The sequence below is a fragment of the Podarcis liolepis genome (assembly GCF_965112155.1).
Source record: "Podarcis liolepis genome assembly, chromosome: 12".
In the NCBI taxonomy this organism is placed as follows: domain Eukaryota; kingdom Metazoa; phylum Chordata; class Lepidosauria; order Squamata; family Lacertidae; genus Podarcis; species Podarcis liolepis.
Window position 1 is genome coordinate 1725843 of NC_139563.1, and position 14144 is coordinate 1739986.

Genomic DNA, 14144 nt, shown 5'->3' on the forward strand with positions numbered 1-14144 from the left:
GGACACTTGGGATACTGGGACACTCCCTCCTCCTTACGTTATTTTTCCACTCAGTCACAGGCCAGACGTTGCTTCCAACGTCTCACACACTCAAAACATTCACTGGAGTGTCCCCACATGCACATTCAGAAAAACCCATGCACCTCCCCCAATCCCCTTTTTACCAACACCAAAACCACAACCGGCAGCGCCGCCCTGCTGGCGGAGCTGATCAAACTCTCTTTGCTCCCACCTATACCCTGTGGAGCTTACCTTGTTCCTCGAGGTCCCTTCTTTCGGCCGTTTTTCTCCGGTCTTTGCAGTGTGTCCACTCAGGAACGGGTGGCAATTCCTCCCACGAACTTGGCAGGATGTGCACTGGAACTGCTGACACGAACCGAGCTGTTCACCGCAGGGACGCCTTGAACCCACATCCCTTATCCTCAGGGAATCTGTTTTTCCCGGCCAACGCACCAAGAAATGTAGCCTTATGAGGCTTTGCCCTCGGGTGGGAAAAATATTGCGCCTGGGAAAGGGAAGTGGGAGTCAACAGACACTCGAGGAATAGTTTCGGAGAAAAGGCTTTTTATTTCTACCATCCATGAACTGGTAGAAGGAGCAAGTGTGATAAGTCACAAAAAGCATGCATGAGTTCACAATCATGTGCACAAATATATATCTACCCCTTTCCAGTTCCCTCCTCCTTTCTCCTCCCTCAGGAGTCCTGCCCCATGTTGAGGTTCCTGAGCATGTACAGAAAGCTGTCTTGGGACTATTGTGGCCTCTTGGCAGGAAAGGGGGTGAGGGGGTTTTCAGAGTGTTCCCGTTGTTTCATTCTTGTGCTTTGGCATGGTTCCCGGAGAGAAAGCAAGTTGCAATGTGGTTCTGAGAACGGCCTGAGAAGACAATGGGCTCTGTTCTCTACCTTGTTGCAATCTTTGTAGTTACAGCAAGCGGAATGTTTCTGATGCTTAGCTGCTGAGAAAATGATTTTGAGAAGCTTTGAGAAGCTTTGAGCCTGCTTGGGGGGGGGGGTGACTTCGGGCCTAGACTTCGGGTCACCTGTCCTCACCTTCCTTCTTTGTTTTCTTTGCGAAAAGACAGACTCGGGTTTCTAAAACATGGCTTATAAATCTCTAGCCTGGAATGTGATGGACTAAATTTGAAATCCGAAAGGCGTAAGATAACACATGTATTAAGAAAGCAGGAATGAGATTTAATAAGCTTGCAGGAGACCCGCGTAAAAAGGACCCATGGAAAATGGTTAATCAGTAAAGCTTGAGGCCAGTGATTTATACCTTCAGATAAATCGAAAAAAGACATTGCCAGGAAGGCATAAAAGTCCTGGTGTCAGCATTATACGCAGCAAATGAAAAGAAGTCGGACTTTTAAAGGCTGGGAGGGATGCAGGCAGTGGCGAAGGGGTTGTTTATACAGCCTTCCTAGAGAGAGAGAAGCTTGAAAAGCGAGAGAAAGGAAGAGAAATGAGGGCGAAATAGAAGAAATCCCCCGATAAGCGAGGCAGCCCAGGGATACTGCAGCCTGGCCTGCCAGGAACCGGCCTCCTTGGCGCCTAAAACGGAGGCGAGGCTCCGATTTCGAAAGGCGGGAAAAGTCGTTTCCCTCAGAGCCGCTGAGGGGAGGAAGGAGCGGGGGGAGGGGCTCCTCCTCTCTTGCCCCTCAGAGACACAACGGGGACCCTCTTGTGAGGGGAGCAGACAAGGGGGGCTCTCAGACAAGGGGGCGGCAGGGGGGTCTCTCGTCTCTCTCCCCCCCTCACAACCCCATTGCGTTCCTCTCATGGTGGAAGGCCTTGGAGAAAAGAAGCGACCATGCCTGCCTTCAAAGACGGAGGTTCTCTTTCAACCTCTGCTTGCAAAAGCAAAAGAAGGGGGTCCCTTCGGGGAATGGTGGATCTTGACAACCTGAGTTGTTTCATGTCTCACAACCTGAGTTGCTGGAGACACTACGGATGAGACAAAGCAGATGTTGGACATGACAAGTGGGAAGACTCCCTCAGAGGCGCCTTTCCCTGCTGGTGTTCCAACCAAGGGAAGAACGTGTCAGAAGTCGGTGGTTTGCCTTGAAAGAGGGACAGATAATTTACAGTTGAGAGGTGACTTGAGATAACAAGGAGAAAGAGCAGGTGGTAGCTGAAGAATGAGGGCGCATGCGCAAACGCTTCATGAATATTATAGAACACACCTCTGCGGGAGAAATGGCTCATTTGAATGACCAGGTAATGTATGTACAGGTGGGAGAGCATATTAAGGAGCAAAAACGAAGAAGGCCTTGTGGGAAGCCTGTAAAGTGCAATTTCTTAACTAATAGGAATTGGAGGAGGGATATTTGGACGGTCTTAGGTTAAAAATGATCTGTGATGTGAACTGGAATGCGCACTCCCTCTTTCCAGCATGAGCTGGGGGGGGGTCTTTGCCTGTGCAGTGCTGTGACTCCTTTCACAGAGACATCTGAATCCCTCTGGGAAAGAGTCCCTGGACAGTTTTGGTCTAACAAGCCCCCCCCCCCCCATAAAAGTCCCACAGGCATGAATGGGGAAGCCCAGGAAGGTGGGGAGGGGTGCATGTTGCTCAGGGGGCAGCCCCTCACCATGGGACTCTCCCAATGCCAGTTAAAAACAAGTGGGACACCTGCCATCCTTTCCCTGTGTTTCCAGCCAGAAAACCAGTTTATACTGGGCTCCCAGAACCACCTGACCCCATTTCCCACCCCAGAGCGGGGCTGGACCAATCAGAAGCCTCTGCATTCAACAGCTGGCCAATCTGCTTTCTTCGCCCACTTTCCTGAGGGAGTTTTCCTCCTGAGTTTCCCTCTTGCCTGCTCCCCTTCATTTCTCCTTCATTCTCTTCCTGTTCTTCTTTCACCCATTGTTTTGGGGGTCAGCTGGGTTCCACCCACCCCATGGCCTGGCAGGCCCAGGAGGAGCCCACAGAGGCGGCAGGGCCAGGATATGGCATTTCCCGCCCTTTTCTGAAATAGGCAGGAACACCATGTTGTATCTTCTGGAGGCCCCAGCCGCTCCCAGAGATGCCATGGCTCCCCTATGGGCCACATGGGTCCCACGCTCTTGGGGTTTCTCCTCCTGGCTGAAGGAGGGTGGCACCTTTGGGTGCCAGCACTCACGGGGTATCCACAGCCGCCTTCCTGCCATGATGGCTTTGCCTCCGCAGGGCGGCCTCTTTCCTCGCCATGTTTGCCCAACAGAGGAGGCCTCTCCATTGGAAGAGGCCAGGCAAGCGGCTTCAGAAGAGGAAGCCATTTTGGAGAAGAACGGAGCTTGGCTGTTGCCTGCTGAGGGTCTCCTGGCTTTCTTCCAAGGCTTCCTGGGGGCTGCAATGGCCAGAGGAAGAGACAGCCCCCCCCCAGCCTGAATCCCCTGCAGGGCTCTGGGCAGCAACCAGAGCCTGCATCAGTTTCCTTTCCCAAGGCCTTAGAGGAACCTTGGGGTGCGGAAGGAGGAACCCCAAATGGAGATCAGGCTCCTGACAAATGGGGAAAGGAACTTTATAAGGCCTCTGTGAAAGAAAACTCTGGGTTGAGAGACTACTCAGCAGCCCAGTTCGTTGGGGTACAAGTCCCCCACTGGTCCATGTAGTCAGTAAAAGAAGGAAATTGCAGCCAAGTAATTTGGAGCAAAACAGCAGTCAGTAGACTTAGAGCCTTTATTGTTGCGCAACAGGTTCAAATAGCAGTATGAACTCTGAGCATGGGGAGACATTAACTTTTAAAACTTTGCACCATATCCCAGAATATCCACCCTCCCTTCCCCACAGGTGGGCGGGGTTTGCAGCACCGAGCGGGGCTCACCTGGGCGGGTGCCACCTACCTGCTTGATCCGGCCTTTGACCTGCCCTTGGCCAGGGAGGACAATGGACGGCTGGCTGGGGGTGGGCCTAAGGCCAAAAGAAAAGAGGATGACTCCATTGCTCAAGCCTCTTTTGCTCTTCTTCCTTCCAAGATCAGGAGCGTGTCCAGGCGGCTGGATTGAGGTAAGTAGCCGGCCTTCTTTGCTTTGCCTGGATGGGGGGCGGGGGAGAGATTTGGCCCCTCCGCCAGGCTAGGCCGCATTTTTGGCGTCCTCGGTTGGGCACGTTGCGGCCTTTTCGGCTTTTTCCCCGCGGCGTGGGAGGGAGCTTGACTGCTCTTCCACTGGCTGCTGGCCTGAGCCCAGCGGGGCTTCTAGTGCGGCCTGCTCGCCTTTTGCGGCGGTGGGGGAGGCATCGCTAAACGCCGGCCTGGGACCCCTGCTGACCCGGGAGGACATCGCGGGCCCGGCTAGGCCGCAAACACGGCCTGATTGCCTTTTGCGGCGGGAGTGGGGATCATCAATACATTGCACAGAATCATCAATGCATCTTTTTTTTTAATATATATATTTATTATTTTTCCAAAAACACTAAAATAAAAAAGAAAACAAAAAACAAGGAAAACAATACAACACATCAAATTAACAAAACAAGATTAAGACAATAAAATAAATCAACCAATTTCGTTATCCCATCTTTCATTCACTTATTTCCACGACCTCCTCACACCTCCCTTTTTGTATTCCACTTCTGTTAGTTATTTCAGCAATTCCTTTCCATCCTCCTGTTTTCAATCCTATAATTATCTTAACTCATTCTAACCTTATTTTTTTCATTTAATACTCTATTAACCTATCTATACTTAATTCCTTATAATATTTCTACTAAAGCCGTATTACTTCATTCTAATATCATTCTAACATCCATTAATTTTGCAATATTTCTCTAAATAGTCTTTTAATTTCTTCCAATCTTCTTCCACCGACTCTTCTCCCTGGTCTCGGATTCTGCCAGTCATTTCCGCCAATTCCATATAGTCCAGGGGTCTGCAACCTTTAAGACAAAAAGAGCCACTTGGACCCGTTTCCGAAGGTTAAAAAAACCTGGGAGCCGCAAAACCCGTCATTATAAAAATAACTTTTTTGTCACTTTTTTATTATTTCTTTGTTTGACTCCTCAGAATTACTCCTCCTCATAGAAATAAACGTTAAATTAACAAGTTACCTTTGTGTGTGTGTGTGTGTGTGTGTTCTTCACTCCCCTTCAAAACAGTGACCAGCGTACATGCCCCTTATAATGTAGCGGGCGGGCGGGATGGTGACTAACGCACGCACCGCCCCCATGCGACATCACAGCCAGTACAGCGCCCGTCACAGTGGGGAGTGTCGGGGCGCACAATGCGCCTCCTCCCCTCGCTAGTATCCGCCCCGGAGCCATGGCAGAGGTGTAAAAGAGCCACATGCGGCTCCGGAACCGCGGGTTGCAGACCCCTGATATAGTCCATCAACTTCACCTGCCATTCTTCCCGGGTGGGTAAATCTTGTGTCTTCCAATACTTCGCGATGAGTATTCTTGATGCTGTTGTTGCATACATAAAAAAGGTTCGGTCCTTCTTTGGCACCATTTGGCCGACCATCAATACATCATTGCTACATCGCTAAATTTCAGAAAGGGGAGGGTTACACAAGATTAGCACAGGCAAATGTGTCAGGACAACACCCAAGTACAGTGGTGCCTCGCAAGACGAAATTAATTGGTTCCGCAAGTTTTTTCTTCTTGCGAGTTTTTCGTCTTGCGAAGCACGGTTTCCCATAGGAATGCATTGAAAATCAATTAATGCGTTCCTAGGGAAACCGCTTGCCAGGCTGGCTGTGCGGAGAAGGGCTTTTCTCCCCACCGCAAGCCTTCAGCACAGGTACGGGAACAGAGGGGAAGGCGCGCAGTGCTTCTCCTCTGTTCCCAGGGCTTGCGTGGGAGGAGGGTTTTTCCTCCCCACCGCCAACATTCAGAACAGCATTCTGAATGTTGGCGGTGGAAAGGAAAACCCTCCTCCCACCCCAAGTCTTCAGGAAAGCCATCCGATGCCGGGCGGGGGAAGGAGGCTTTTCCCCCCCACCTCCCGGCATCGGAGCTTCATTCTGATGCCGGGCGGGGGAAGGAGGCTTTCCCCCCCACCTCCCGGCATCGGAGCTTCGTTCTGATGCCGGGCGGGGGAAGGAGGCTTTCCCCCCCCCCACCTCCCGGCATCGGAGCTTCGTTCTGATGCCGGGCGGGGGAAGGAGGCTTTCCCCCCCCACCTCCCGGCATCGGAGCTTCGTTCTGATGCCCGGCGGGGGAAGGCGGCTTTCCCCCCCCCACCTCCCGGCATCGGAGCTTCGTTCTGATGCCGGGCGGGGGAAGGAGGCTTCCCCCCCCACCTCCCGGCATCGGAGCTTCGTTCTGATGCCCGGCGGGGGAAGGAGGCTTTTCCCCCCCCCACCTCCCGGCATCGGAGCTTCGTTCTGATGCCGGGCGGGGGAAGGAGGCTTCCCCCCCCCCCACCGCCCGGCATCGGAGCTTTGTTCTGATGCCGGGGGGGGGGAGGAGGTCCGAGGACAGTGGGGAAGACGCGCTGCGCTTCCCCGCTGTCCCGGAGATTTCCCTATGGGCTGTCGTCTTGCGAAGCAAGCCCATAGGGAAATTCGTTTTGCGAAGCGCCTCCAAAACGGAAAACCCTTTCGTCTAGCGGGTTTTCCGTCTTGCGAGGCGTTCGTCTTGCGGGGTACCACTGTATAAGATTAGCACAGGCAAACATGTCTTAAGTACCCACCACCCAAAAGTACAACAGAACTTCCTTTGCATGTCTGGAGCCTGAGGCAAGTCCGGTGATGAGATCTGGCTTCCCTTGGAGAACAATGAGCCCAGCAATTGTCACCTCTGGGCATTTCCTGGGTTAGGAGGTGTGTATACATGTCTTCACGCTTGGAGAGGTAGCAGGGGAAAGAGTCCTTTTTCCAAGGGCAATGGAATGGAGGAAACTGGCAAAGGAGGTATATTTTTAAAGCTAAGTATCTTCCCTGAGCTGTCAAGTTGAAAGGATAAATTCAGGCAGAATATTTGTAACATTTAACAATTTTAATGATGTGCCCCCCCCCCCCCGGTCATTTCCATCACACATCTTTACAGAATAGTCTAGGAATTGCCTCCAAGGTCCAGGGACTGATCTGCCCTGGCTTCCTTCTCGGAGGTCCCTTCCGAAGGAGAAGGGGTCCCAGGTCTCCATGGAGGGGAAGCATCCCTGAGGCCTGCATTTGAGGCCGATGCTTTCGCCTTTCAGGCTCCGGCCACCTTCTCTGTGGTGTTTATATGTGAGCTGTAGAGATGGGATCACATGCAGACATCCCCAAATTTCATAAAGATCCTGTGAAAAAGATGGGTTCTGCTTTGGAATAATGCCCCCCCAAACCACCTGTAAAATGAACTTCACAGTATGAAAAAAATATGTTTTAAAAATTTGTCGCTGATTCATTTTTTGAATGTTTTAAAGAGTTGTTCCTACCAAAAATTTTAGTGTTTCAGTCTCATTATAAATCATTTTCATATTTATTTTTTTAATTCAGTCATGTGTATGTAGGAGAAATTAAAAAAGAGAATCCTAGACTGGAGGTTACCCGCAGAAAACCAAAAGAAAAGGAGGAAGTCTCCAAGTGGAAAGATAGGCCTTTTATTGAATACAATTGTGCCTGCAAAGAACCACATCCCAAAAAGTGTTGCCACAGAAACTAGGGAGCTAAAGATGCTCTTCTGGCAGAGGGGTAAAATGTCATGGCAAAAGTCTTGAGGGTAGAAACTGGAAAATACATTCAAAGCACTGATACGGTTTCTGACCTGTATGAGTTCTTTGATGGGAATTGAGACGAACTGTGACAAAAGCTCTTTCCACGCTCATGGCATTGAAAAGATTTCTCCCCTGTATGAATTCTTTGATGGCTAGTGAGCTTGGCCCCCTCCCGGAAGCTTCATTTAGTCTTCATCTTCTATGTGTTAATTGTTCCCTTTGACATATAACTAATATTGAATAGTGGTCTTAGATTGTTCTCAGTTGTATTTCCACTTTCCTTTAAAAAAAAAAAAATATTACTTTCCAACAAATTGAACATACATAGAAAAAGAAAATAAACAGTACAATACAAAAACAATACCTAACACTAAACTAACAAAAACAATTTAAACTAAGAAAACAAAACAAAAACAATTTAAACTAAGAAAACAAGACAGAAACAATTTAAAACACATGAAATAATTTCAATCTTTCATTCACTTATTTCCATGACCTCTTCACACCTCCCTTTTTGTATTCCACTTCTATTTAGTTGTTTCAGCAATTCCTTTCCATCTTCCTCTGCTTTCCATCCCATAATTATCATAACACATTTTAACCTTATTTTCCCCTTTAATTCTCTATTAATCTATACTTAATTCCTTATAACATTTCTACTGAAGCCATATAACTTCATTCCAACATTTTTCTAACATTCATTAATTTTACAATATTTCTGTAAATAGTCTTTAAACTTTTTCCAATATTCTTCCACCGACTCTTCTCCCTGGTCTCGGATTCTGCCAGTCATTTCCGCCCTTTTAAACACAATTCAAGGATCCAAAATTAGTTTCAGTTTTCTGCTACTATTTGTTCTTTTTTAAAAAAAGACCCCAAAACTGTAGAAGCAATATAGAAATAAAGTATTTATCTTGCTTAGCTAGCTGTCAGCTAGCTGTCACTGAACATTCCAAAAAACTTCAATCCAGCAGGCAGTCCGATTCCAGGTCAGAGTGGCAGAATTCTAACTCTCTTCACTCTCTCCTGCAGGTCTGCTCAGTCCACAACTTCCCCCCTCTTCTCCTGCCCTCGGGGGGGGGGGAATGTTCTTTACCGTTGAAATTTTAGTCTTTTGCGAAAGGCTTTCCAAGGCTTCAGGTTACAGCCTTTTTGCCTCAGTCTATTTACAAAAAGGGGAAGGCGGACTTCCTGTTTTGATCCTCCCTGCTTCGATGCCAAATTGTATGTTTAAAAGTCTAATTCTCCCGTTCCAGCTCTACTCACGGGTAATTACATTAGGTTCAAATTGTCCACAGGAAAAAGTCAGCACTCTCTGGCAACAGCTATGCAGCTTCACTCCGTTAAAGAAGCAGACGACTAGAAGCACCGCGCTACTCACCCCACGTCGCTCCGGAATCCCGAAATCGGGTTTCCCTGCGAGTAGGGGAGGCGCAGAAGGTGCCCGCCGAGTCCCACGTTCACAGGCTTCTCCTGCCTGTGATTTTTCCCGGGTCTCTGCCTTCGCCATAGCGGTCAGACCCTATTTTCCACGGGGCAAATTCCTCGGGTCAGAGGAATTCCACCACTGCCGATGGCACTGACCCGGAGGTCCCTGTATTTCCACTTTCCAACAAAAGAGCCAATTCTTTTGTTGCCCACACCGCATCTCTTCTACTTGTTGAGTTTTAAGCATTATAATAAAATGTGTATTCCCCGTCTAATGGATGTTTGTCTCCATAAGTTCCCTGTCTAATGGATGTTTGTCTCCATAAGTCCACTAATTTGTTGTCATGTACAACAAATTTCCCCCTCTTGTGTCCAATTTCTATATTATCCTGCCTAACCTAATGAAACGGCCCCATTTAGATCTCCCATTAACATTATGTTCCCTATAAAGTTTATATCCCCTTTATAAAGTTCAGATGTCCTCCCATTGGGAGCATATATTCCCAAAATTATCCATCGCTGCCCTCTGACAAAGAAATGACCAGTCCATAATTTTAACGATAGGTTTATTGTAGCTGTAAGAGACAGAATAACAACAGGAAAATCCCCAGAAACCCAGAAGACAAAAGTCAGAGATTGATGTGCATTATAATGAGTGAAATAAGTACTTGATCCCCTATCAACCAGCCAGATGTCAAATCTACCTGGTATCTTCACTGTATGTAATAAACTGAGATGAGAAGCACCTGGTGTAAGGGAGAAGTCTTACCTGTTATCCCAGGTTGTTACAGTACCTGTGCAAAAGACACCTGTTGACAGAAGCAATCAATCTTACCAGGGCATTGAAAATGGGTCGAGGATAGGTATTCCAGCATGAAAATGACCCAAAACACACGGCCAAGGCAACAAAGAAATGGCTCAAGAAGCAGCACATGAAGGTCCTGGAGTGGCCTAGCCAGTCTCCAGACCTTAATCCCATCAAAAATCTGTGAAGGGAGCTGAAGGTTCAAGTAGCTACACATCAGCCTTGAAATCTTACTGAGTTGGAGAGGATCTGCAAAGAGGAGTGAGACAAAATACCTCCTGAGACGTGTGCAAACCTGGTGGCCACCTACAATAAACGTCTGACCTCTGTAATTGCCAACAAGGGTTTTGCCACCAAGTACGAAGTCATCTTTTGCAAAGGGATCAAATACTTATTTCACTCATTATAATGCACAGCACATCAATCTCTGACTTTTGTCTTCTGGGTTTCTGGGGTTTTTCTTGTTGTTATTCTGTCTCTCACAGAAACAAATAAACATACCATTTAAATTAAGGATGGCTTATTTCTTCATCAGAGGGCAAACAGGCAAATTTAGCAGGGGGTCAAATACTCACCCCCTTCCCTCACTGTAACTCCGGACCACTTTTGTCCTTTATTATGGTAATTTTTGCACGAAATGTTCCTTTCATATCTCCAATTTTCTTGAACAGATCTTTCGTGTTTCCCATTCTATTGTTATATGATACAAATGTGATAAAGGGTATTTTTAGTTATTCTCCCCGTCCCTTTCTCTTTCCCATTCAACTGTGTTTTGTACAGGTTGTTTAATAATTTTTGCTTTATTACTGTAATTTTTTGGTCTTCCCTCTGCATGAATTCTTTGATGGGAAGTGAGACCATCCTTCCGATTGAAGCTCTTTCCACAGTCCAAGCACTGATAGGGTTTCTCCCCTGTATGAATTTTTTGATGCTGAGAGAGCGTTCCACTTTGACTGAAGCTCTTTCCACATTCCAAACACTGATATGGTTTCTCCCCTGCATGAATTATTTGGTGCAAAGTGAGAGTCTTCCTGTGACTGAAGCTCTTCCCACATTCCAGGCATTGATATGGTTTCTCCCCTGTATGAATTCTTTGATGGACTGTGAAATTGGCACTGTTTCTGAAGCTCTTTCCACATTCCAGGCATGGATATGGTTTCTCCCCTGTATGAACTCTTTGATGTGAAGTGAGATTGTGACGGAGACCGAAGCTTTTCCCACATTCCAGGCATTGAAAGGGTTTCTCCCCTGTATGAATTCTTTGATGGGAAGTGAGATCACCTCTCTGACGAAAGCTCTTTCCACATTCCAAGCACTGATATGGTTTCTCCCCTGTATGAATTCTTTGATGGGAAGTGAGATCACCTCTCTGACGAAAGCTCTTTCCACATTCCAAGCACTGATATGGTTTCTCCCCTGTATGAATTCTTTGATGGGAAGTGAGACTATCCTTCCGATTGAACCTCATCCCACATTCCAAGCACTGATAGGGTTTCTTCCCAGTATGAATTCTTTGATGGGAAGTGAGACCGGAACTGTGACGAAAGCTCTTTTCACACTCATGGCATTGAAAAGGTTTCTCCCCTGTATGAATTCTCTGATGGGAAGAGAGCTTTGACCTATCCCTGAAGCTCTTTCCACATTCCAGGCACTGATAGGGTTTCTCCCCTGTATGAATTCTTTGATGGGAAGTGAGACTATGGCTGAGACTGAAGCTCTTTCCACATTCGAAGCACTGATAGGGTTTCTCCCCTGTATGAATTCTTTGATGGGAAGTGAGATGTGTACTTTGACTAAAGCTCTTTCCACATTCTAAGCACTGATAGGGTTTCTCCCCTGTATGAATTCTTTGATGGAATGTGAGACTCAGCCGGATACGAAAGCTCTTTCCACACTCATGGCATTGAAAAGGTTTCTCCCCTCTATGAATTATTTGATGCCTTGTGAGCTGAATCTCCTTCTGGAAGCTCTTTCCACATTCCAAACACTGATATGTTTTCTCCCCTGTATGAATCCTTTGATGTGAAGTGAGACTACCCTTCTGGCTGAAGCTTTTTGCACATTCTGTGCACTTATAAGGTTTGTCTCCAGTATGAATTCTTTGATGGGAAGAAAGCGTTGCCCCCTCCTTGAAGCTCTTTCCACACTCGAAGCACTGATAGGGTTTCTCCCCTGTATGAATTCTTTGATGAGAACTGAGATGGGAACTTTTTCTGAAGCTCGTTCCACATTCGAAGCAGTGATAGGGTTTCTCCCCCGTATGAATTCTTTGATGGGAAGTGAGATGATCCTTCCGATTGAACCTCTTCCCACACTGCAAGCAATGATAGGGTTTCTCCCCTGTATGAATTCTTTGATGGGAAGTGAGCTGGTGGCTGTAACTAAAGCTCTTTCCACATTCCATGCAGTTATAGGGTTTCTCTCCTGTATGAATTCTATGATGGGAAGCGAGACTGCCCTTCCGAGTGAAACTCTTTCCACATTCTCTGCACTGATACAATTTCTCCCTACTCTTTGTTCTTTCATGTGAAGTGAAGCTATCCCTCCTAACGAAGCTCTTTCTTTGATGGGAGGTGGACTGGGAGCTCTGACGGATGTTCTCTCCACACTCTGAATATTTATATGACTTCTCTGCTATGTGGATTCTGTTCTGGTCCCCCTTGTTCTTCCCTTCCAATTCATCACCATCTGCAATGAAAAGAGACGCTAATTAGAGCCTTGGAAAGAAATGGCGCTCCAGATTATTGAACAAAGTCCGCCCCCCCCCGCGAGACTTGAGAGTGCTCTGTTTCAGCCTCAAGCAGACATCCTTGGAGTCTAACTTAATGTCATTGACGATGTGTGGTATCTTTGACCCCCCCCCCAGCACTTCTGCATGCCTGCGGGGCACCTGACTCTCTTGAAACCGGTGGGGCCACACTGCCAGCATACTGTGACAGGTGACACAGAAGCATCAAATCCAACACCTGGACCCCCCCCCAGCAATGCACTGCCATGTTAGTGTAAGTCATACAAACTCTGCAGCGCTGTCCTGGACCCAAACCCCACTCAGAGCGAAGGGGACATGGTTCACATCCATTATTGAAGCAAGTTAATAAATGCTTGTGACAGAGGAAGAACTGGTGAGAGTTAGGTGTGAGGCCTTACTATAGTTTTCACTGCCTTTGTTGATTGGTATTAACTGACATACTGCTTGGCTTTAATCTGGGATAGATTTTGTTTGGCTCAATCCTGGAATCCACTCCATCTCCGAGGTCAGTCTAATGCAGACAGAGCCAAAACAACAGACCTCACAGAAGTTATTTCAACTTCCCTAAAAGCTCTGAAGCCAATATTGAAGAAGGCCTGGAGGTTCAGACAAGCCTGGTCCTTGTTTAAAAAGGCATGACTAGATGGAGAACATTCACAGAGGAAAGAGTTGATATCCCTCCATTCAGAGTTCACAGTGGGAATGTTAGAATCCCAGACAGAATCCAAACAGCGGAGGTTCAGGCAGGCAGGTGGAGGAGCCTGAAAAGGTCTCCTCTTCTCCATCTCCATCTGCCTGTCTGCCTCCCCCCACCCCCAAGCTGAACAAGCTCCAATATCTCTCCAGCTCCATCCATCCACGTCTGCATCACCACTCTCCTGGAACTCACCAGATCTCTCAGAGGTCCCTGAGAGGGAACGCTCAGAGGTTGTGGGGAGGGATGCGGGAGACAACCTGACCAGGTCAACCGTCCATCTTCCCCCTTCCATCCTCGCTAGCTTTGCAGGATCCGTCTCTTTCATCCTTCCTAAGGAGTCGAGGAGCCTGGGAGAGAGGAAGAAGCAAAGGGGACCTCAGAGGCCCTGCAGGGATTCTCCTGCCCTAGATATTCTCCTGCCCCTGGAGAAGCACAAATGGGGCAGCCCCTTCCCAACAGAAGCCCTTTTTCTAAACATCTCCAGTGGTTCCAATTTCACCTGTTTGCTCCTCACCCCACTTCCGAAGGCTGGCATGGTCTGCACAGTAGTGACCAGAGAGTAGATCCCATTGAACTCAGTGGGGCTTATGGACAGAACTTGGTGGCAAAACCAGTGGCGCTCTGTCCCCAATCCTGAAAACCGCAACCCCAGAGCATGGGCAGAAAGTAGACAAGTAGCTATTACATGTGGGTGCCCCCATGCTAGGTGCTTTGAATGGAGAGCCCAGGTCACACTCTTTGAGCTCTCTCACTGCAAGCCAGGCAGATGTTGTGGCCCTATTTGCCTCTGTCAGGGGTTCCCTAGGGACCAAATCTGTATGTGGAAGCAGAGGAGCTGGTGA

At 47.9% G+C, this 14144-nt stretch overlaps 1 protein-coding gene across 7 annotated transcripts in view; it reads right to left on the reverse strand.

Moving 5' to 3' along the window:
- Positions 1 to 9416: 9416 nt before the first annotated feature.
- LOC310689271 (uncharacterized protein) overlaps positions 9417 to 14144 on the reverse strand; it is an 84087-nt gene continuing 79359 nt past the window's right edge. For 4 of the 7 annotated variants that reach the window (XM_083466741.1, XM_083466739.1, XM_083466747.1 and 1 more), the window contains one exon: positions 9417 to 12544. In XM_083466741.1, coding sequence (XP_083322867.1) covers positions 10584 to 12544 — 1961 coding nt within the window. In that variant the 3' untranslated portion in view covers positions 9417 to 10583. Of the gene's footprint in view, positions 12545 to 13494; positions 13650 to 14144 lie in introns of all 7 variants that reach the window. The other 3 variants (XM_083466743.1, XM_083466748.1, XM_083466746.1) reach the window with 1 other exon arrangement.